At 37.2% G+C, this 25,553-nt stretch overlaps 1 protein-coding gene across 2 annotated transcripts in view; it reads right to left on the minus strand.

The window, feature by feature from the left end:
- Nucleotides 1-1,999: 1,999 nt before the first annotated feature.
- Nucleotides 2,000-25,553, minus strand: part of LOC763660 (pre-mRNA-splicing factor ATP-dependent RNA helicase DHX16) — a 30,839-nt gene continuing 7,285 nt past the window's right edge. For both annotated transcript variants that reach the window (XM_030997689.1, XM_030997690.1), the window contains exons 9-22: nt 24,702-24,785; nt 23,846-24,055; nt 23,425-23,535; nt 22,385-22,500; nt 21,802-21,943; nt 20,772-20,840; nt 19,888-20,019; nt 17,826-18,086; nt 16,953-17,066; nt 16,170-16,405; nt 15,246-15,408; nt 5,358-5,519; nt 4,010-4,186; nt 2,000-2,423 (exon numbers count right to left, since the gene is read on the minus strand). In XM_030997689.1, coding sequence (XP_030853549.1) covers nt 2,301-2,423; nt 4,010-4,186; nt 5,358-5,519; nt 15,246-15,408; nt 16,170-16,405; nt 16,953-17,066; nt 17,826-18,086; nt 19,888-20,019; nt 20,772-20,840; nt 21,802-21,943; nt 22,385-22,500; nt 23,425-23,535; nt 23,846-24,055; nt 24,702-24,785 — 2,100 coding nt within the window. In that variant the 3' untranslated portion in view covers nt 2,000-2,300. The remainder of the gene's footprint in view (nt 2,424-4,009; nt 4,187-5,357; nt 5,520-15,245; nt 15,409-16,169; nt 16,406-16,952; nt 17,067-17,825; nt 18,087-19,887; nt 20,020-20,771; nt 20,841-21,801; nt 21,944-22,384; nt 22,501-23,424; nt 23,536-23,845; nt 24,056-24,701; nt 24,786-25,553) is intronic.

A 25,553-nucleotide genomic window follows, 5' to 3' on the forward strand; every position in this document is an offset into this window, starting at 1 on the left:
ATCAAAATATGCTCATCTGGCCGTAATTAAATGCCCATACCCCCTGAGCCTCTGGGGGCTCTGCCCCTAGACCCTATGCAATTTAGGGTACGCTCTACTTGATCGTAAATACTTTAGGCTCCCCCTACCACTTTGAAAAAAGTTCAGCGGGGCCTGCATGTAAGAGTGGGGTGATGCTGATTTTTTTTTTTTTGCCCCCCTCCCCAAACGTTATTGCTCATTACGTCACTGCTGCATGGTCACAAATACGTACCAATATTTAGCTCGCATAATTTCAGATTTGGGCCCCCAAGAAATCCTGGATCCACTGCATGTATTGTGCCATCCAAGTCATCATAATGTGCAGTGTACATGTATTTTGAAGAAGAAAAAATATATATATATTCAAATATGACAAAGTGAACAGAATAAAGTTTCAAATAGTTTTATTTCATTTATATAACAGTACATGAATTTACATATAGACGGCAATGCCTGATCCACTTAAGTCTGAAGTAATTAACCCTCACAAGAACAACTGGCTTTTTCAATAATATTGAATGCATAGGTATCAAATGAATATAACTGAAAAGGTTGGGAGTTGTCACAGAATCTGGTATAAATTCAATCACTATTCGCCAGGGTCTTGTTGACTGTACTGGACTCAAGGGGCACGTTTGAGATGAGCTTCTAGTAACCGAGCCAACTGTCTCATGCATATTTTCTGTCATATCTATCCCCTGTGCCAATTTTTAAAGCTCACAAACAAGGTAATTCTTCAAAAACTGGGAAGCAATGATGTCCTGATGTTTGTTGGAGTTTGACATTTTCTTGGAACCTTACCAGAAGGTGGCATGCATCTTTGGACAGCTTCTGGTTACCTTGGAGACTGTCCCAAGCATCTTCTTTGACACATGTATCTTCTATACCGACTATTATCCACCACGTAAACACTAGTCATTCTAGAACTGGGAATAATTCTCTGGTGGAAAGGGTTTCAGTGCATCCCTACCAAATGGAGATACACATCATGGATCAGCTTCGGATTACCAATGCACACTATGAACATGACTGACAATGAGAGCGGACAAAATATACAGTTCCTCAGGTAGACAAAGGAACATCCCTTACTGCTATTATGTAAAAATGTGTAGAACAGGTGTCACATGCATATTCACCTTTTTACATAATAGCTGTGAAGGGATGTTCCTTTGTCTACCTGAGGAACTGTATATTTTGTCCGCTCTCATTGTCAGTCATGTTCATAGTGGCAACCATTCCTGGCATATTTTCTACCATTCTTCTCCACAGTAGAATGGTCTGTTCAGAACTAAGAATTATCCTGCTTTTTGTTCTAAAAGAGGACGAGCACATCCCTAATAAGTGAATGCCAGCAGTAGATGCAGGAATGCCCCTGAAATGACCTTCCTGTCACCTAGGCAACCATCACTAACCTATCGCCTTCTATACAATTTAAAACTGTTTTATCAATCCTTCACACAGGTAGTCTTACCAGAAGGGGAAACCTGTTCTGGAGGAAAAGCGGGTCCATTTTTACCAATTGAGGGACAGCGCACATCACTCGCAACGATTTTCAGACGACACGACAAAGGCGTATTCTCTCTAGATTTTGTAATAGCAGATGTCCCGCTGTTTGTTCTAAAGCGAGGTCCCGCCTTACAAGTTGAGGGCCAGGACTCGTTACTCACAATTGATCATCAAACGATGCTTGATGGCAAGACCTAAGGGAGGGCCACATTCTCTCATTATCTGGGGGTGTTTCACAAAGATCCTAAGTCAAACTTAACTCTAAGTTGTACTTAAAAGTTATGGAGAGCCATTTGTAGCCTTAAAATAAAATATATTAAAAAGCAAAAATTCAAGTATTTCAAACTTTTCATAAATTCCAAATCAAGAACATGAAATCTCCTTGATAATAGAAAATATGAATGATTTGAATCAACATTTTATGCCTTTTAAAATAACTTTGACAAAATATTTTCATAGACGCTAATGGCTTTCCATAATTGTTAAGTCCAACTAAGAGATAAGTTCAACAGAAAGAGATGATACAAAGATGTATAGAGATATTTTTTTTCTCAATCTAAGTGAGGTCTAGCGGATCCAAAATGGGTGATGGCAGGTACACCCATATATCCCAATGTTTGACTCAAAGAGAGACAAGAGAAAGGCACATAATCTGGAATAAGTTTGTCCTTGAGTTTGTTCTCAGTGAGTCCGATCTCAACGATACCAGATGATGGCCAGCACTCATCCCCCATAACTGTTCCTCCTATGATAGCAGTCTTCTGTAACTCCGATCAGCTACCGGCCGACTTGCCGACACCCTTAGGCATCTTCTTGCTTGATGCGTCCTCTAGTTCCTTGGCCTTGTAGTAGTGTGGAGCAGCCTCTAGCAACCAACCGTTCTCTATCTCTATCACCTACATCGTAGAAAATGAGGGTAGGATTAGCAAATGTATGTTATATAGATGCTGACTAAAGGAAGATAAATGTTTAATTCTGTTATGTTTCCATGAACATATACAAGATCAGGTGCTCCTGCAAATAGCGCAACCATCTTAACTCATCTCTAGTAAATACTTTGTCTTTTGCAAATTTCTATTGTACTTAATGCATATTTTAGACTTACTCATTTTATTTATATACATGTTACTTTATGTTCTTGGCACCCCTAATGACTTTTGTATACTAGTCGTCTTGGAAAAGGCCCAAGGGTTGGAAGAATTCCACAGTCATTTTTTCTCACCCAGAAACCTTCAGGAGGCATAGTAGGAATAACGATAGAAGAAAAAACTAGATGGAATTCGACTGCGCGCAGTCGAAAATGATGCCTCCGTTATAGAGCAATTTTACAAACCAAAACAGAAAAAAAAAATTGAATTCACGTTCAATGGTAATCCATTGACAGGTTCTCAGAATATTGTGATTACAAGCAATTTCTCATATACATATATGACCCTTTGATCTTTGACCTCATGACCATAAAATCTACTCAGTTCATTGGCTCTGCAAGATGTTCTGAGTTAAATAGTAATCCATCTGTCAGTTCTAATGAGAATGCGTTCACAAGCTATTTTTGCATACATAATGGGCCCATGACCTTTGACCTTTGACCTTATGAACCAAGAATCTACTCAGTTCATTGGCTCTGCAAGTAACAAACATGACCTAATTTTGGCATGAATCCATCAATCGGTTCTTGAGATAACGCGATCACAAGCTGTTTTTGCATTCATAATGTGCGCTGTGGCCTTTGACCTTTGACCTACGTGCTCCAAAATCTAATCAGATTGTCTTCTTATGGTGATACACACTATCATTAAGTTTGAAGTTTAAATCTCCAGTGGTTCTTGAGATATGATAACAATCTCAATGTATGGAATTTCATAAGTTGACCTCTATGACCCTTGACCTTTGACCTACGTGCTCCAAAATGTAATCAGATTGTTTTCCTATAGTGATACACACTATCACCAAGTTTGAAGTTTAAATCTCCAGTGGTTCTTGAGATATCATGATAACAATCTCAATGTATGGAATTTCATAAGTTGACCTCTGTGACCCTTGACCTTTGACATACGTGCTCCAAAATCTAATCAGATCGTCTTCCTATGGTGATACATACTATCCTTAAGTTTGAAGTTTAAATCTCAAATGGTTCTTGAGATATCGCGCTAACAAACTCAATACAAGGAATTTCATAAGTTGACCTCTGTGACCTGTGACCTTTGACCTACGTACTCCAAAATCTAATCAGATTGTCTTCCTATGGTGATAAATACTATTCCCGAGTCTTAAGTTTAAATCTTAAATGGTTCTTGAGATATTGTGATAACGGTCAAACGGGACGGACGTACGGACGGACGTACGGACGGACGGACGGACGTACGGACGGACGGACGGACGGACGGACGGACGGACGGACGTACGGACGGACAACCCGAAAACATGATGCCTCCGGCACCACCTTCGGTGGCGGAGGCATAAAAAATTAAAGTTGTTATACCTGTCTCATAAACTCCTTGGTTGTAAAGACAAGTTCATGGTAGATGAGCCATCTTGGTTGTTCTTCAAAGAGACCGCTATTGGGATGAACCATGACTGTCTGCTGGTGCTTGACTGTCTTGTAGTTACCTCCCTTACTGAAGCGTGCAGTATGGTAGAAGAAACCAGCAGTTACAGCCTGCAATATTCATTTGAAGTTGGGGAAGATAGTTATTACTTTTGCATTCAATAGGAATATTTCCTCATTATTACGATATCTACATGAATTGTTTTATTTTCATTTGAATGATTAATAAGATGTAATTATCATCATCATCGCCATCACTGTCATCATGATAAACATTGTCTTCATCAATGTCATCATCAATACCATCATCATCATTAACATCGTCATTAATATCATGATCATCATTATGATTAGTATCATTACCACTAGCACCATTAACATCATTCACCACCAACCACCACCTCCTCCTCCTCCTCCTCCTCCTCCTCCTCCTCCTCCTCCTCCTCCTCCTCCTCCTCCTCCTCCTCCTCCTCCTCCACATCATCATCATCATCAAATCATAGAATTGCAAGGAGTTTATTCCACCCCACTACTCACCCCACACTTAGATTTGCTTGTAATATTATGTTTTGTATGTGTTTATTGTTTACTTTAAAAAATTATTGTGTTTTAATATTGTAATTTTAAGCAGGGGATGATCCCTGATAAACCTCTGTGGTTTTTTATCACCCCCTCTGCAGGTTCATCTTTTTTTTAATGCTTTTATATTTGATTGTAATTTATATTGTCTTTTATGAATCTGTGGAAATAAATGAAATTGAATTGAAAATTTAAATCGTCTTCATCATACATGTTATTATCACCATCATCATCACCATCTTTTCATTGCCACTATAAATCAGACTAGTACATTTCATTGCAATCTTCTAATTTGCCTTGGAGGAGGGAGGGGGGGGGGGATTACAACTATTAAAGACACTCAGTATCTAGCTCTTGTGGGGAATTCAACACAGGTGTTTACCCAATAAGAGGCACTGTCATTCCTGTCAATCACCAGAATTAGCCTTCTGCTTCATGACCAGCAGGCCTTATGTAAGGTACTGCAGTTTCTGACCATTCCCCCACATGGTAAAGTCATTATCTCAATTTTCCCTCACCCGAAGACTCTCTGAGAGACGAGGGGTATTTCTCGATTGGCCTACGGGTTCGCTGTGTGCACCTTATACCTGTACACACGTTAATGATTTTTATCCACCAAGTCTGGTGTCAGCGAATTAGGGCCTTCTGTACATGGAAACTGACGAGTGACTCCCTTTAATATAAGAATGTCTTTTTATATTACCTTTCTAATAACAACGCTATCCATACCACAGCTCACAATCTCCATCTCAACTCTCTCCATGAGTCCCTGGAGCTGATCACGAACATCCCGCGCCCGTCTCATCGATCGATGCTGGATGAAGTTCTCAAAGCACCACTGAGTTGAGAAACCAGTCTCTACCCACTGTCAAACAAGAAAAACAATATTGATAATAATGATGATGATGATGATAGTAATAATAATAATAATGATAAATAATGATAATGATGCTGATGATGAAGATACTGATGATGATAATTATAAAAATAATAATAATAATGATAATGATAATGGTAATGATAATGATGCTGATGCTGATGCTGATAATGATGAAGAAAATGATGATGATGATGAAAATGATGATGATAATGATAATGATAATGATGATGATGATAACTCCTAATCCCTGCCTCATCCCTATTGTCCTTTGGCAAGGTATTTAATCTACATTGCCACTCTAAACCCAGGTGAAGTACATGAGTACCTGTCGGAAGAAATGTGGTGAATGCTTTAGTGCCTTATCGTTGTAGGTCAACCAAAGGTTAATCAATCTGACTTCAGTTTATTCAATGGTGCTTAAAAGTAAGTATAATGAAGCTTAATCATTTTGTAATCTACAATATCTGCACAAAAATGAATTTACGAAAATATGATTCAACTTTTGGAGACAAAGTATCAATGACAATGCTTAAATTGCACCTCGTACTGTCACTCTGTATCAGCCCAAAACGGCTGTACAATCCAATTCTTGTTATGTAGGGGAATTCCCAAATTTGATGTGATTCCTGACTGCAGTTTATCATGTAAATTCAGAAGTTTCTCCTCGCACATAAATATGAGTGGATAATGTAAAAGGGAAAGATGTGTTTTGTTGCAGAGGGTGCTACACAAAATAATCTTTTGTGAGATAATGAAAATCTGAGCATCAAATTTGAAAGAATATACAATTTAGATGACAAATCATCTTTGTTTGATCAAAATCGGTTCAGAGACGGCTGAAATATCAATAAATATAACCATTTCTAATATTAATTTTTGTGGTGCCCCACAAATATTTAGTAATTTTGAACCAGCCGTTGAAAAACGAGATAGCGCTTGATACGTAGCGCTTTATACGTTTTATTCCAGCCAATGCCAATATTTTGTTTTTTTGTTGTCTTTTTTGTGTTGGTTATAATACGCACAACAAGCTGGCCCGTATATATATACGGGCCAGCTTGTTGTGCGTATTATAACCAACACAAAAAAGAAAACAAAAAAACAAAATATTGGCATTGGCACTTTTTCTTTTGATACCTTTTCTTATAGTAATCACGGTCACACGCAAAAGTAATATATTCAACATTTTCTTCATTAAAGTCGCCCAATTTTGATTATTTTCAAGTCGTCCTAAAATTTGCTTTCGTTAAAGTTTAGAAAAGATCAAATTTACATATTTTTTAATGAAGCATTGGATTTTTGCCCTTTACAACTAGAAATATTAAACAGTGGTCACTAAAACCAATAGACATTACACCAGACTTCAAGTTAGCAATAGAATTTGAGGTAAGTTTTAAATCAATGAGTGTACTACTATGAGGTGTAACTCGTGTAGGGTCACTGATTAACTGATTAACCTGGCAAATACGACAAATATCCTTAATACTTTTAGACAATGTATTATCATTTCTCATATTACAATTGATATCACCCAGCAAAACGATATTATTTGACAATAACATTACTTTCTCAATATTCCCTTGAAGGATGGTAAAAATGAACCTGGGCAGGAGGGTTTCTTGTATAAAATACCAACAAAAATGTTAGTTTGTAAATTGCATATAGTAGAGTCATTAATGGAAAGAACTTCAGGATAAGCAGGATTTTTCATGAAAGTAACCTGCAGGGTAAAACACTTTGAAGGATTGAGTGACATATTGTTTGATTGTGACCAGTATTGCAGAGTTAAGTATGCTGTATGTGTTGTAATTGTGAAACGACTATTGATTTACAACATTTTACTAAGTGTTATTGTCTTAAGCATTTTGGATTACGAAAGTGAAACATCGTGGGGCAGCTAATATTACATTTTCCTTTTTTGCTAACAAAAGTAAAAATTAATTTTTATATGAACACTTCCTCCAACAAACACCTCAATCATTTTGTATTTCAAGAGGTAGGATAATAAATTTCAAGTGGATGAAACAAAGTTTCTGCATGTATGGCTCTGATCTAGTGACTGTGTACACTATTGATCAGCTTCTCTTTGGGTTGGTGGTTAACTTTATGATATTTTTACATATACTCATCAAATATCTTTTGGCTTTATCTTGGTTCAGTCATCACTATCTGGATACTGACAATGCAAATTCGTCTGGGATATCAATATTCTCATTGCAAGAAGGTGAAATCTTCAAAATCTTGAAGGGTACGTCATCTGCAGTTGGGGCCTCAAAGAGATTACAATCTTACTATGGTGATCTTGTGTAAATCACTTATTCACAGAAACATACTGGCCATAACGTGAACAGAACTGAAGAGATATTTTGGTTAGTGAGACTTTCAAAATCTCCAAGGGAATTTCTTCTGTAGTAGTGACACCCAAGAGATCACAATGTTCAAGTCAAGGATGACTTGTACGACCTCAAGGATTCCTATCTGCTTGTGGATTGCATGTGTTTTATCCTTGCTTTCTGGAGCATTGCCTGGGAATGACATAGCGGAAAAGGATGGAAACTGGAATTCTGTCTCCCCCAGTGGATGCGAGCTTACGACTTCCAACCTCGGTACTAGAGCTATTTGTACTCGTCTGGGTCTTCGGTCTGTTCCTCAAGATCTTCCAAACAACACAACACTTCTTTATCTCTCCATCAACCTGATAACAACCCTTTACAACGAGTCTTTCACCTATCTCCCAGACATCATCACACTTGCACTCCAAAGAAATCAACTCTCGGTGATAGAAGACGGTGCCTTTGGGCATTTGGGTAATCTCAAAAAATTAATCCTACAGAGAAACCGCCTAATGTCTCTTCCAGCAGGTTTACTTAGTTCAAATAGACTTCTCTCGGTGCTCCTCCTTGGAAGAAACAAGTTGAGTTCAATTCCTACAAATGCTTTGCCGTGGTCTGATAATATCAATTTGTTTGATCTGACCAACAACAACATTTCCTTCATAAAACCCTTAGACTTCACACCCCTTCAGAACTGTTCATCGATACGACTATATCTTGACAACAATGCATTAACAAATCTTCCATCAAATGCTTTCTCAGCTTTTAATAAAGTCAACAAGTTGACTCTTTCAAGGAATACTTTTCAGGAATTTCATATCTCTTCTATTCTAGCAAACAATGAAATTGACAAACTGGTCTTGCAAGAATGCAAAATACTTCGTGTAATTCCACTAAACCAAACTCATAACAATCTTAATGGCTCCCCCAAGATAGATTGCATAGATCTCAAAGATAACTTGGTGAGCTCCTTCCAAGATTTTGTGTTTTGGGGTTTAAATCAGACAAGTATTTTATTACTTCAGCGCAATAAAATAAATATTTTATCAAACAGGACTTTTTGTGGACTAGACCAGCTGGTTGAATTAGATCTATCTTATAATGGCTTAACTTCCTTACCCCTAGGCATGTTTTCCTGCAATAAAATGCTACTGCGATTGAGGCTTGTTGGAAATAATATTGCAAGCTGGTCCATTGGTATATTATCTAATCTATCCTCTATTAATCACCTAGACCTGGCTCATAACAATATCAAGGATATTGAGAGAAGAACTACCATAACATTTCCTTCTCTAGCATATCTGGATCTTTCTTTCAACAAATTCACAGAGATCAAGTGGTATTTTCTATGGGATTTCACTAATCTCAAAATACTGAACATGTCTCACAATGATATTCAAGGTGGGTATTCTGCAAATGCCTTCACGAATCTAAAGAACCTCAAAGAGCTTTACCTCACCAATGAACCTCACCAAGTCATCAATGGAGCTTTTCGCTACATGGATGCTCTTTGCATATTAGATTTATCATTTTCAGGGTTGGCACTTCATTCGAAACTCCAATTTACAAATACTACATCTCTCGTAAAACTGGCTATGCGTGAAAATAATTTGATGAGCACAGATTTATTTGATACCATGACCTCTAAATCATTATTTGTTGGACTTAGATCGTTGGTAAGGCTGGACTTGAGAGGGAATCGCCTAAATATATTAGCACCAGGAACTTTCAACCCCCTAAAGAGACTTGAAATACTACTCCTCTCTCAGTCTTCTATTAAAGTCCTAATTCCCAATGTTTTTGACGGTCTGACTTCTCTCACAAGATTGGATCTTCGTGACAATGAAATCTCGGCAATTCCTGGAGATTTACTTCAAAGTCAGCCCAGGCTTCGAGTCCTCTACATAACCAATAACAGACTAGATTCGATTCCCAAGACCCTATTCAATAGAACCCTATCTCTGCACCACCTGTGCATGGAACACAACAGAATCACCACAATAGAACCTGGAACAGTATTTCCTACAAACAGGACAACAAGAATAGACGCATCAGGAAACCCTTTCTCCTGTACATGCGACTTGAGTTGGTTTGTTGATTGGCTACGTTTAGGCAATGTCGAACTCATCCATCCTGATGACACACTTTGCTCACTCTCTTCCATCAAAGACATGGTGCAATCACCAATCCTTTCATTCCATCCTGATCAATACTGTGGCATTAATATCCTCATCATCACAGGTGTGTCCTTCTTCTTTGTTCTGGTGGCCATCCTGTGCTTGGTGGCATATCGAAAACGTTGGTGGCTCAACTACAAGCTCTTCCTCCTAAAACTAGCCATCTTTGGCTACGAGGAAATCAACCAGGACTTTGATGCCCAGGACTACGAGTACCAGCTCAACCTGATGTACGATGAGGATGACCAGGAATGGGTGGACCAGATCATGAAGCCAGTCCTGCAGGAGAGGTTTCCACATCTCCAGAAAGTGGCCTTAGGCGATAACGACCTAAACATCGAGATGTTCTACATCCCAGCTCTCCACTACGTCATTGAGAACAGCTTCAAGACTGTCCTCTTAATAAGCAACAACTCTGTGGATGAAGCCTGGTTTCTGACCAAGCTACGCATAGCCCTAGAGCACCTCAATGACACCAGACTGGACAAGGTCATACTGATTTTCCTTGAGGACATCCAGGATGATGATCTCCCGTACCTGGTCCGGTTGTTCATGAGTAAGAACAAACCCTACATGCTGTGGACGGAGGATGAAGATGGCCAGGAACTCTTCTGGGCCCAGTTTGAAAAGAGCATGAGAGCGAACAGGGTGATCAATAGTGTAATTCCTGTTTAACCCGACTGTTAACATTCACAACAAGGCAAACTAATTGTCATCCAACAAACATTTAGAACCTCCAAAACAATATCGGCACATTTGATTACCGGCAAGGGCTGAGAATAACATGTGTAACAGTCAATATGTGTGTCTCTACAATCCATATTTGCAGTTCCCTTGTCCTTTATGTGTATTATAGTCTAAGGTATTTTGTCCCTTACATAACCCATAACATCAACATTTGCAGTAAATCAGATGATTCAATCAAGGTGATACCCCTACTACAGCTTGGATCAGACCAGAAAACAAGGAAAGTTGCACTTGCAATGTGACTCATTGTTTATTTTTCTTTGCTGCCACCCATTTTCAATAAACGGCTGGCATTAATTACGTCTACTTTCTTACGATTCCCGGCACCCAGTCATAGCCTATTTTAGGGGCAAGCTTTGATTCATTAGCTTCTGTTTCTATTGTCTGAGTTAGGCTATTTCTGTTCATTCTTGCGATTTACTTCTGATGAGTGCAAGAGGAAAAGATTTAGTATGTCAGTATTGGTTTCTATTCTTAAAAGGATGGTTGAGTTTTGTTGCAGAGGGCGCTACACAAAAAAATATTTTTGTGAGATAATGAAAAACTGAATGTTAAATTTGAAAGAACATAATATTTAGATGACAATTAAAATCATCTTTGTTTGATCAAAATCGGTTCAGAGACGGCTGAAATTTCTATTACTTGTGTACCACCACAAATATAAGATACTTTGAAAAATTGAAAAAACCGTTGAAAAACCCCGAAATAACGCCTTTTACGTCGTATTTTAGCCAGTGGCGATGTTAGGTTTTTTGTTGGCATTTTCGTCTTGCTTATATTACGCACAACCAGCTGGCCCATGTATTGTTATTTTCAATTAAATAATTAATTCATGGTCACCGTGTTTTTTTAAAGTGGAGCTGAATCGGTATGCTTGTATTGGCTAAATTTCACACATTTTGGGGTCTGAAATTGCCTTCATAGCAATTTAAAGTAGCAGAAATGTCACAATGATGCCTACAAGGACTTTGTATTGGAGGCATAGTGCTACATGCACCTAACCACCTAACTTTAGAAGAAAAATAAGGATCTATATTCTCTAAGAAATAAGGCAAAAGTAGGAATTCAGTAAATTAGTATGCTTTTACAAAGAGGCTTTCTACATATTTAAAAAACAACAACAGAGGAATCAAGGGTTACCAACACTTTTTTGAAGGTAAAAAAATAGGATGAAGTCCTGGAAAAGAGGATAATTGACAGCTATTTACACATTAACTATGAATCATGAATTATGAATGTTTTAACAACCGAAGAGGTGTTTGATAGCCTTTTTAAATTTTGAGAAATTGTACAACTACTACATGTAATAAGGAGGTATAATGGTAATACACAGAATACTGTACGAATGGTCAAGATTGTAAATATATACATATTTTAACAATAAAAGAGTTGTCAAGCCATTTTAGCCATACCATCACTCACAACTCCATTCTGAATCTATGTAATGTTGGTGACCTGTGATTTCTTGTTTTTATCCATTATCATTATCATTTTCATTATAAACTACTCAATTTATAGACAAACCTACTCTAATTACTTCAGCTGTTAAATACAATTATTATGAAATGTTGTACTTATGAGCTAACATTAATCTATTTGGTAATGTGTAATGAATTGATTGTAGTACATTGTTGTTCATATATCTATGTATCAGATTCTGCATTTGTTTAAACTTTGTGTACAATATTTCTACTATTGTTATCCATTTATTTGTAGTTTTATTCATATTTGTAATCCAACCACAAGTTTTGGTTGCAATAAAGAAATACTTAGTTCTTTGCAAAAAATTATTACTGTGCAAATCTTAACAAAAGAAGAGCTAAGTATTTTTGAATACATAGAATGAATGTGTTATAATTAAATATCATTCTTAATTTCTTATAGAAGATTAGCAAACGCTTTTATCGATTTTACTGGTTATATCATTCAGTTGATATTTCTTATGGTGGCTGTATGATACATGCTCTGGTGAATCCCAATTGTAACCTTAAGTTTTGGTATGGGGTCATGAATTTGGTTCAAATGAACATATTGGAGGCATATGCGATCCTACAATATTCAGTGACCTTTGTCGCAGTCGAAATCGACTCTAAAGTTATGAAATTGTAAATAATAATCACTTTATGTTGAATAGCTCCCTCTCAAGGTCAAGATATTAATAAAGCTATAAAACAATGTTTATTGACTAAAATCGACCGATTAGCTATTCCTGTTCGGAAATTATATACCACATCTACATATTCTGAGATTTTCATGGTCGCAGCTACCATTGTACGGCCGTAGGAGCTTTTTGAAATTTATCAAAATTTACCGGGAGCACCGGTAAATCTTTATATTCAACTTTTCTCGAAAGCAGAAGTGTTTTAGGGGCTAAAATTTCTAGTGCTTTTAAAACATCCACAAGGGCATCCAAATATATCAAAATTGTAAAGAATCACTATCCACCTATTTTTCAAAATTTCCCAAAACTTTGTAATACCTTTAAACCTAGATCTTTGGCGAAATAAAGCTCGGAGCAACCGTCGCTGTAGCATATTGTCAGGTCACCTCTGTGAATCTTGACCTACTTGAGAACTTTGGCAAGGTCATAGGAGCAGTTCTTTAAAAAATTCTTTTAATTCATTTTTTTCAATGTATGTATATATACTATTATGATCGGCACATTTGCACCAAGTTTTATGGGAATAACATTTAAGCTTGTACTAAGATGAGAAATTTCTATTGGTACACTTTATTAGAATTTTAAATCTACAATCAATTAATTCCTGAAAAACTTGATGTCACATTTGCATCATTACTTGTGTAAAATGTAATTATCTGATTTTTTTATATCAATAAATTGGATCGAAGCACAATTTATGTATGGTTTCTTTATACTTCCATGACCTTTGACATATTGACCTTAACCCCTTGTACAGTTTAGTCATCATCGATATTACAGACGTTCTGTCACATGTCAATTAGCTATTGCACAATCTGTAAATTGGTACACTATTAATATGACTAATGAAATTGGAGAGTATAACTATGGTATTATCATGGTACTATCATGGTAACACAAGAAGAAACCACAAGTACCATAGGTACCATCTATTAACCATGGTTTTACTATGATTTTACCATGGGTACCCTGGTACTTTTCTTATAATGGTATAACAACTCAACTCTCTGTTACAAGTGCGCTTTCGCAAAGATGACGGGAGAATTCACTCAACCGAGATCGTCCTGTACTATGCTCCTGTCTTCATTGTAACCTGTTTCGGTACCGGGGACGGGGACATTGATGCGTTTAGTTGTGAACGTGTTAGAAAAAGATAATAATTAATATGTTAAAAATTGGATAGTCGAACACAAAGTAGAGTTGATATATACGATCATATGATATCTATATCATGATTGCATTGCGATACAGCTCTTCCGTCATGTTTAGGGAACGAATGCTATTATGGCAAAGAACGGTCGTGAAAATCAACATGATAAAGAAAATTCTGGTTCACGCATGCACAAATTGATTTTTTTCACTCGCGTTACTGTTGTCTTTGCTTTCCGTCGTCTTTGCGAAAGCACTCTACTATGTAATCTGGGACAACATTTTAAGAAAACAAAATCAGATCAAATGCTCTATCATGATACTCATCATTTTTGTGTTAAATTAAGGTCTTTAAACTGTGACCTTTGACCCTTTGTGCAAACTTTAATCTCCTTACAATGGTGCATACAAGACTCAAATTCAGTTTACTGTTTAAATGATTCATTAAAAGTTGTGTTAACCAAACTACTGTAACACATGGTAAATACAAAAATATGGGATGAACATAAATAAAAGTTGAGAAAGTATTTTTGACATAATTTTCCCTGCAAGAATGATCCAGATTTTTTGTATAATTTCAATCATTCATTATAAAGAATGAATAAATATTGTCAGCATCATTCCATGGGAAAATGCTCTCACCTAACAATATTTTCAGATTTTGTTCACAATCACCCCCAAAGTTCTATTCACCCCATCTTATGGACTAATCTGTGATTTTAAAGTGACCTTTAACCTTTGGCCTTTGAACCACCTTTTTCATATTCATACGGTTGCTCTGAACATTATAAGAAAAGAAGAAGCATATCATTCTCTAACCTGATTGTAGGCGTTGAGCAGTGTAAGATGATCACCGCCTCATTCTATAGACTAATCTATGATTTAAAGTGACCTTTAACCTTTGAACTCTGAACCACCTTTTTCATATTTATACGGTTGTTCTGAACATTATAAGAAAAGAGGAATCATATCATTCTCTAACCTGATTGTAGACGTTGAGCAGTGTGAGATGATCACCGCCCCATTCTATAGACTAATCTATAATTTAAAGTGACCTTTAACCTTTGACCTTTGAACCACCTTTTCATATTCATACGGTTGCTCTGAACATTATAAGAAAAGAGGAAGCAAATCATTCTCTAACCTGGTTGTAGACGTTGAGCAGTGTGAGATGATCACCTCCCGGAGTGAAGAAGTTCACCCTAGCGTTGTCGGCGTGGACTATCTTGTCTTTAGGCCGGTAGAAGACGGAATTGTTGACCGACAGCATGGCGGTGATGCTGAGAATCTCTTCTGAACACTTGTACCTGAATTGATGGATGATAGAAGAGGGTGTAATTATATTACTCAACAAGGCGGTAAGACTAATAATCTCTTGGAAACACTTTCTAGAGAATATATTAAAAACTGCAAAAAGAACCTTCTTTTCAGAAAACCTATTCTTTCAAAATGATATGATTGAAAGAAAGATTGAAGATCTAAGATTGGGAGATTATTCACATATATTTAAAAATGACAATCATGACAAAATATTCATTATTATGAATAATAACAGTAAATTAAACTAAACGAGATGAACATGATTTCAGTATGCAATATACATGTATATATTCAAGCAGATGCAAGGGAAAAGCAAAAGGTCATTGGGCTGTTTAAGCTGATCCTTGTCATTCCCTGATTATATTGTGAACATATTATTAATTTATCATATACATGTCACACATGTCAAATATCATACATACCTACTATCAAAGAAGGCACCATCATGAAACAAATTATGAACTATAAGAGCAAAATGTATAGCGAAACCTGTATACAAAGACTGCTCAAAGGAGAACAAGAGAGTGGTCTTAAGCCCCACTGCACTAGTCTGGCCAGGAGGGATTAGACCTCCCTGCATGGTCACTGACAGGTGGTTATCTCATCAAATAACCTCTCAATTAACATAAGAAAAAGAGGATCTAGGGGGACCAATAGTCACAGATTATGCATTGTTTGCTATATTGAGGGTGCAAGTAGCTATACGTAGTGCAGTGGGGATTTAAAGAGCAGGTTTGACTGTACTTACTTCTCTGAGGCTAGGATCATCTTGGCCAGCATGGGATCGACGGGGAACTCGGCCATCCTGCGGCCCATCTTGGTGAGCTCCCCCTTGTGGTTGAGGGCCCCCAGGGCATAGAGCTGCTCCAAGGCCAGGACCAGGGTCTCGTGAGGGGGCGGGTCCATGAAGTCAAAGTGGATCAGATCGTTGATTCCCAGGCTCTTGAGTAGCAGGACCACATTGCCGAGGTTGGTCCTCTGGATCTGATGATAGAAGGAGATGGAAAAAGAGGAGGTGAGAGGGAGATATATAGAAGGGATATGGAGAGCGATAGATATATAAAGGAAAAATTAAGGAGAATGAAGAAAATGAGGGAAAGCATAAACCCCAAGCCATTAGCCCAGGTCTGACTTGGATTCCATGCAGGTCGCATTCTACGCCAGCATGTACAGGTACATGGGCTGTCTTCTCACAAGTCACTTTTATGCTTATCTAGAGTGTATTTAAACTTGCAATATCTATTCATAGAAATAATATTAAAAACGTGTCTGTACTAGTGTGGACAGGAGGGATTAGACCACACAGGGAGGTCACTGACAGGTGGCTATCTCATCAACTCAGCTCTCAATTAACATAAGAAAAAGTGGATCATGAGGGACCAACAGGCACCGATTAGGCATTGTTTTCTATATAGAGGGAGCAAGTAGCTACAAGTAGTAAAGTACGCCTTTAAACTCCATATTTTATAGTACCATATGAAACCCCGAACAAAGAGAGGAAAATATGTTTGGTATTTGTGACTGCGCTCACCTCTGGTATAGTATTCTCCTCTAGTTCATTCTTGAAGGCCCATGCTGTGTAGAGACGGAAACACTTTCCTGCGGCCACACGCCCAGCTCGTCCTGCTCTCTGATTGGCTGATGCCTGGTTCAAACAACAATATAGTACACAATCTAATTACAAATATTTAAAACGAAGCAAAGAATATGCACTCTTCATATATTAACAGGCTGAATACCTAAACGTAGAATATTGAACAGTAAACCAACCATGTCCAAACATTTTGTTATATAATAATATAAACCCAACACAGGTGAAAGATGATTGTCCATTGGTCAGATGTGTTTTTTGTTGCAAATCTACATTAACATCTACCAGGACATTACACAAGACCTCAGTACCTTGTTAAATAATAATTTCCTGTAAAATCAGAAATTTTCACAGGCATTTAGTGTTGGAAGAATTCTGTGAGTGGTTCAGACACGCAAAAGTTTCAAGCCGTGAAATTAATGAATTACAACATAGAAAACACTGAATTTTTGTGAAGTCACAGAACTATTTTGAAAGATGTGAAGATGGCTGTCATTTATGATTCAGGAAAGTTTCATGTCGTGAATGTTTCTAGTTTTATAAGGTTGTTTAGAACTTGGAAATGTCCAGTTCCAAAACTACCAATCAAACCAATTTAGCTACTCCACTGATACAGTCAAACCTGCTTTAGTGACCACCAGTCTACAAAGACCACCTGTCGACAAAGGACACAGTTGTTGTTTCCCTTGAAAATAGTTTCTCATTGAATCATGTACTAAAAGAACCTGTCTACAAAGACCACCTGTCTTCAAAGGCCAATTTTTGTGTTTCCCTTGGGCGATCGCTATAGACAGGTTTGACTGTAGTTCCCACCTTTGAGATTGGAGTGACCACCAAGGATTCCATGCCCGTCCGTGCATTGTAGCTCTTCTGCTTACAGAACCCCGGATCGATCACGTAGATGATGCCGTCTATCGTCAGGGAGGTCTCGGCGATGTTGGTAGCCAGGATGACCTTGCGTGCTCCTGGAGGAGTGGGCTCGAAGATGCGGGCCTGGAGGTCGGAGGGGAGGGTGGAGTAGATGGGCAGGACCAGGAGCTCCTTCACCCGGTTGCCAAGTTTCTTGACCCTCTCCTGGAAGTTGAGATCAACAGCAAAATTTCATATATCACATGATATTCACAAAATATCCAACCTTTTTATTATATTAATGGGACATTAGGCTTTCATTTAAGGCCCCACTGCACTACTTATAGCTACTTGTGCCCTCTATATAGCAAACAATGCCTAATCAGTGACCATTGGACGCATTGGTCCCCCATGATCCAATTTTCTTATGTTAATTGAGAACTGATTTGATGACATAAACACCTGTCAGTGACCATGCACAGAGGTACATGTATAATCCCTCCTGGCCAAACTAGTGCAGTGGGGCTTTAACAGTAACAATAGGAATTATTAAAAGCAAACTTTAAATATCCTTGCGTTGACCTTCGTTACACCCTGTAAGAATCTCTAACGCAATCTATAACATATTTTTGCCATTGGGTTACAGTTGTGATGGTTATTTTACCTGACTGCTAAGAAAGCTTAAATGCTTGTGAGTAAGCAACCAGAGGACCGATGGCTTTAGGTCCTCTCCGAGGGACCTGGTAGTGAGGATTAATGCGCATCGCCTTGGTTTCGAACCCGGGTCACCGGATAACGAGACCACTGCTCTACCTACTGAGCTATCGCGCCTCCTCTTAGGGTTAGGGTTAGGGTTCCATGTTAAAACCAGAGGAGATCTCCAACTTATCTCAATGATAAAAAGACAGGAAAGAAGTTTGAAAGGGATTGTCCAAAAAAAGGCAACAATCCCAAGTCAAGATTCTCACCAGTGAATAACAACCCTGATCCTGATGCTAAAACTGAGTGTGGAGGATTCAAAAGGAAAAGTACCAAGGCAAAGTCTCCCCACAAAGGAAATACAAATGTCAATAGAAATTTTCAACCTATAAAATGTTTTGATCCTCTAAACCACTCCCTGGGATATTGTAAATACATATGTCACTTAAAGCCCATTTGTACTAGTTTGGCCAGGGGAGATTAGACCTCCTTGCAAGGTCACTGACAGGTGGTTATCTCATCAAATCAGTTCTCAATTAACATAAGAATAAGAGGATCATGGGGGACCGACAGGCACCGATTAGGCATTGTTTGCTATATAGAGGGCGCAAGTAGCTATAAGAAGTGCAGTGGGGCTTTAATGTGGACCAAAACTAAAGAAACTCCTCCATGTGGAGCCTAAATAATCGTGCTACAGCCTGTACAAATCATACCAACGTGACATGATATCTTTTACAGCCAATTGTTGGAACTTGTATGTATCTTTAATAACTGGAACTGCCTCGACAGAAACTTACGGTTTTATTTACAGTTTCCCCAATTGATTTCTAATGATTAACTTTCTATAATTCTGGTAAATTTGTAAACAGGTTACCATTTTGTGTGTGTTCTCTGTATTTCTACATTGTATATAATCTGTATTTCTTACTTTCATAAAAAAAAAGTGTTTTTATGGATTTGAATTGAAGTTAAAATGAAACTTGAAAATATTCCACTCAATGTAGACCAAGACTAAACAAACTCCTCCCCACGAAGCCTAAATAATCATGCTACACCCTGTCTTCATTAGGCCCCCCCCCAAAAAAAAAGATATTGTATTGCCCTTTAGGTGCCAAAACATGGGTCAGTTGGTCGGAAATCTTTTTTTTTGTTGTAACTTTTGTTCTTTTTTCCCTCTTTGGGCTGATATTTTTCAGTTTTGAATGCTTTTTCCCCCCCAAAAAAAAAATTGGGGGAATTGGTCACAAAGGGCAATACAACATCTTTTTTGTTTAGGCCTTATACCATGGACTGCACCTTTAATACAACTTTGTTTATACTGACTGACCTGTAGCATTTCCATGCACGTCTCAATTTCCTCCTGACCGGTCAAGAAGACCAGACAATCGCCATCAGGCTGGGTCAGATGGATCTGAAGCACCGAGATCGTGCAAGCATCCAAGAAATCAGCTTCGGGTGCCTATTAAAATAACAAAAAATCAGTATAAAAATATTTTTTACCTGACCACTGAAGGGAGACAAGAAAAGGGGTCTTTATAATCAGGTGGTCGTTATGTATATCTTTCAATGAGAAATGATTTTCAAGAGAAACAAAAAAATAAGGTCTTTATCGACAGGTGGTCTTTCCATACAGGTGGTTGCTTAACCAGGTTTGACTGTAGTTGAATTTTGCTTCAATAACAATCAAATTCACCCTCAATTGTAATTTTCACTTTGATTCCAATTTTTAAATATCAATTACTTCTGATTTCTCTTTCACTTCAAATTTCAATCTATTCCCAATTAATCATTTATATAGCAATCAAACTGTTAAATCATTTCTGATTCCCATAAATTCCCAATTTGATTTCAAATCACTATACAATTCTTATCTGATACTAAACAGAAGTGAAGAATCCTATTACTGAATTGTCTTAAATTGAATAAACTATTGCTTTGTCAAATTAACTTTTGCATAAATTACTTTTTAAACTGATGGTCAAATGGATGATAATAAATGTACAGTCAAACCCACTTTAGTAACCATCTGTCTGTAAAGACTACATTTCTGTCTTTCCCTTGAAAATCATTTCTCATTTAAAACATATACTAAAGGAACCTGTACATAAAGACCACCTGCCTGTAAAGATCACTTTCTTTGTCTCCCTTGGATGGTCTTTATATACAGGTCTCACTGTTTATTCTTACCAAAAAATTGCTGATTTTGCTTACCTTGGTATATAAGATATCCACAGGGTAACGCCTACCAGGTATCCTGAAGATAGGAGCATCATCAAAGAACTGAGGAAATTATCAAAAATTAAAAAATAAAATAAATACACACAGATATCAGAAAAACCATCAAATTTAGCATCACATATAAAACACTAGAGATTTTCAATGATAATCTAAAATTTACAAACGGAAAATATAGAAAATTTCAAATCCATGCCATTGAAATATAACAAACAAAATACAAATAAAATTGCTGTTTCTAAAACCTGTATATAAATCAAAAGCGATAAAACCTGTATAAAAATTTAAAATGTCAATCTTTCCTGTAGCATACGCCTTTGACGGAGGATGCAAAACACATGATTTCATGATCATAATAATAATAATAATAATAATAATATGTTCATTCATATAGCGCTCTCACACAATTAGTGTTATCTATGTTATCATATGTTATTCCAAGTTTAAGTTATATACCGTTTAATCTATGAAGAAAGTAAAGATAGAATTCAGCTATATAACCGTGACAAATAATGATAATAAATACTGTTGATGATGATGATAATAATAAATAATAATAGTAACAATAATAATAATGATGATAATAATAATAATAATAATAATGATGATGATGATGATGATGATGATGATGATGATAATGATGATGATGATGATGATGATGATGATGATGATGATGATAATAATAATGATAAAAAAATAATACAAGATAATAACAATACTATTTCAATTCTACGCAATTGTACATTTTCAATATTGATTGTGAGTCAATTTATTTCTTATATTACTCCACTATGTAAAAACGATTTAAAACAAGTTACTGTTTCCATATGAATATGTCATTGTACATTTGCTACTGTGTGTATTATCTATTTGTGTATATTATTTTCTATTGTATATTGTTCATGTGCTTTATGTAAAGCCAACAACTGAATTTCCAAATGGACCAATAAAATTAATCTGAATCTGAATCTGAATCTGCTTGAGAAAGTTTGAGAGAGGTACTCACTGCAGCAAATTTCTCTGTGTCTAGAGTAGCACTGGAGATGAGCAGCTTGAGGTCCGGTCTGAATCTAGAGATGTCTTTGACCAGACCAAAGAGAATGTCGGTGTGGAGAGTCCTCTCGTGAGCTTCATCAACAATCAGTACTCTGAGCAATATAAAACAGAGAGTTTGAATCACTCACACTTAAATACATATATGGGACTAAGTGTATATCTTTAACAAACTTAAACTAAAATGATATGGTCTGAATCAAAATGTCTTCGACCAGATCAAAGATAATATCCACATGGAGGGTATTCTCATGAGCTTCATCAACAATCAGTACTCTGGTCAATATAAAAGAGAGTTTGAATCACTCACACTGAAATACATATATGGGACTAAGTGTATATCTTTAACAAACTGGTATTACACTGTCAATAACAAATATAATAAACTAAACACAAATTTTGTTTAGACAATTTATGCTGATTAGACATTATAAATGGACTGTAACATAATGACATACACTTTTTGTTTACATTGACTCCAACATTACTGAAATCATTATGAACAAATTATCAGGAATTATCAAGAATCATCTTACCTGTAGCTAGCAAGATCGGGTTCACCAAGGAACTCCCTGAGAAGCATACCGTCCGTCATGTACTTGATGATGGTACGGTCTGACGTGCAGTCTTCAAACCTGATACTGTATCCAACCTGAGAAGAAAAGAAATTGATCAAACCTGTATCAGCATGTATCACGACCACCGATCATCATCATCATTATCATCATAACCATCAGCAACAATAAAAACATCACCAACATCATCATCACCATGAACAACAATAACACCACCACCACCACCTCCACAATCATCATCATCATCACCATCACTATTATTAACATCACCATCACCACTACTATTGTCATCATCACCACACCATCATCACCACCACTACCATCATCATCATCCCCATCATCATCATCACCACCACCATTGTCATCTCAACCACCACCATCATCACCATCATCATCATCACCACCACCATCATCATCACCATTATCATCATCATCACCACCACCACCATCATCACCATCATCATCATCACCATCACCATCACCACCACCACCATCATCATCATCATCATCATCAACATCATCACCACCATCACCATCACCATCACCATCACCATCACCATCACCATCACCATCACCATCACCATCACCATCACCATCACCATCACCATCACCATCACCATCACCATCACCATCACCATCACCATCACCATCACCATCACCATCACCATCATCATCATCATCAACATCATTACCATCACCATCACCATCATCTTCTTTATCATCACCATCATCATCAACATCATCATCATCAACATCATCATCACCATCACCATCACCATCACCATCATCATCATCATCATCACCATCACCATCATTACCATCATCATCATCACCATCACCATCACCATCACCATTACTATCATCACCACCAACGTTACCACCACCACCACCACCACCACCACCACCACCATCATCAGCACCACCACCATCATCATCACCATGAACGACAATAACAATATCACCATCACTATCATCATCATCATCATCATCATCATCCTCACCTCATTGCCGAGTTTGACGCCCATCTCTTCCGCTACTCTTGCAGCTACACTCATGGCTGCGACCCTCCTGGGCTGGGTGCAACCAATCTTCATTCCTTTCTTGGTAAAACCCTGAGAATAAACAATGACAAGTTGGGACTGCATCACAACACAGATTGTGAACACATCGTGATTATGCTAGATCAACGTAAAACCATGATATCATATTAATTTACTGTTGAAAGGTCTTCAATAATCATGATAAGCTGGTATATGAGGAAAACATGTCAATCTTATCAACATAATTATGATTTTTTGTTTGTATGTACATTAAAAAAAAATACCTTTGATAAATAGGATTTGAACAGCATAACAACTGTTAGTAAACAATGAAATATTGAAAAATAAAGGGGAAAAAAGACTAAAAATTGCTCTGACTTACAGCCTCATGCAGGTACTGCGTGATCTGTGTTGTCTTTCCTGACCCTGTTTCACCCTCGATGATCAAGACCTGATGGTCCCTGATCGCAGAGATGAGATCGTCACGGAACGGATAGATGGGCAGGCTCTTCCTCACCTCCTGGATGGACTGCTTCTTCTTCTCCGAGGCCGACATCTTTTTAGGCGCATCGTCGTCTTCATCGTCGTCACTCTGTACAGGTGACAAACAAATCATTTAAAATTTAATTTTAAAATTTAATTTTTGGGGTTCACGCATTGACAATGCTTGTAAAGTGTCATTCAGATTTAACGAGGTAAATCCCTTTTTTTATAATGATGCAAGTGTAATACGCTTAACATTTCTGTATCTGATAGCACGGAGCTCACTAAATTAGGTGTAGGACCTTTGTTACCCGCAGTTGCTATTAATTTACATGTTTTTAATAAGCGTTTACCGTCGCATATATGTAAATGTGCCTTAAGTTCAGGTCATGGAGCCAAGGCAAGAACCATTGTTCTTGATAAGATAAATTTTGATATAGCTATATTACCATTGGATTACACATAATTACTATTGCATAACTAAAGACATGAACACGTTTCATCAGTTTTTAGATACATGTAAGATACATTCACACAAATATATTACAAGTAAATCAGTATGTCTACAGTATCAATATAGTTATTTTCTATTGTCTTACATGAACTTTCTCCAGTATATGATCAACAAAGATTCGAAAAAGTGTTTCCATAATTTGAAAAATAAGTAAAAGGGCACCATTGACGGGAATAGTAACTCAACTTCACACACACTGGCTTTTAAATTGGAAAGAGAATCTAAAGAAATGATGCCAAACCTCTTTCATGGTCCCTGGGGCAGTGAAGGCTGCGACAAACTCAATCTCCTCAAAGTCATCTACCACAAGGTCATATTCCTTTTGCTGAGACAAAACAAAAAGAAAAACAACAATGAGCAGTAAAACCATAGTTAGTTGAGAGACAAAGTTATGTCATCGAAAGTTGCTTCCGATTGGTCAGTCATTTCATTGAGCTCCAAATAGATCCCTTCCATAGAGATGAACATGGGAGGGGTCTATAGATTGGTGAAGTGTGACGTCATTAAAAAACTATATTTTGAATTTCTCAATTTTTTCTTTATTTTTCGAAAGAGCATCAAAAATAATGTTCAAATGTCGAAAACCAATTGAATATGTTAAGTATTGGCTGAGATATGACCATCTGAAAAAATAGATTTCCTATGGGAGCTCAGTGTTATATTGCCCTGGTTCATAACATTACGTGCCAGAGTAATATAACACTGAGTTCCTATAGGAAAAATATTTATTCAGATGGTCATATCTTAGCCAATACTTAACATATTCAATTGGTTTTCGACATTTGGACATCATTTTTGATGCTCTTTCGGAAAATGAAGAAAAATTCGAGAAATACTAAAAATAGATTTTTGCTGACGTCACACGTCACCACTCTATAGAAATTGCACATGGGAGGGATCTATACAGAGCTCTATGATTTAACCAGTGACTGCCTGTATGCATAATGGGCGTATCACAACTATCTCTCTTAATATATACACGTTCCTTCCTCTGAGGAATTAGAAGATACTACAGCCAAACCTGCTTTAGTGACCACCTGTATAGAAAGACCACCTGTCTACAAAGACCACATTTTTTTGTATCCCTTGAAAA

The sequence above is a fragment of the Strongylocentrotus purpuratus genome, unplaced genomic scaffold (genome assembly GCF_000002235.5).
Source record: "Strongylocentrotus purpuratus isolate Spur 01 unplaced genomic scaffold, Spur_5.0 spur5_scaffold_4, whole genome shotgun sequence".
Classification (NCBI taxonomy): domain Eukaryota; kingdom Metazoa; phylum Echinodermata; class Echinoidea; order Camarodonta; family Strongylocentrotidae; genus Strongylocentrotus; species Strongylocentrotus purpuratus.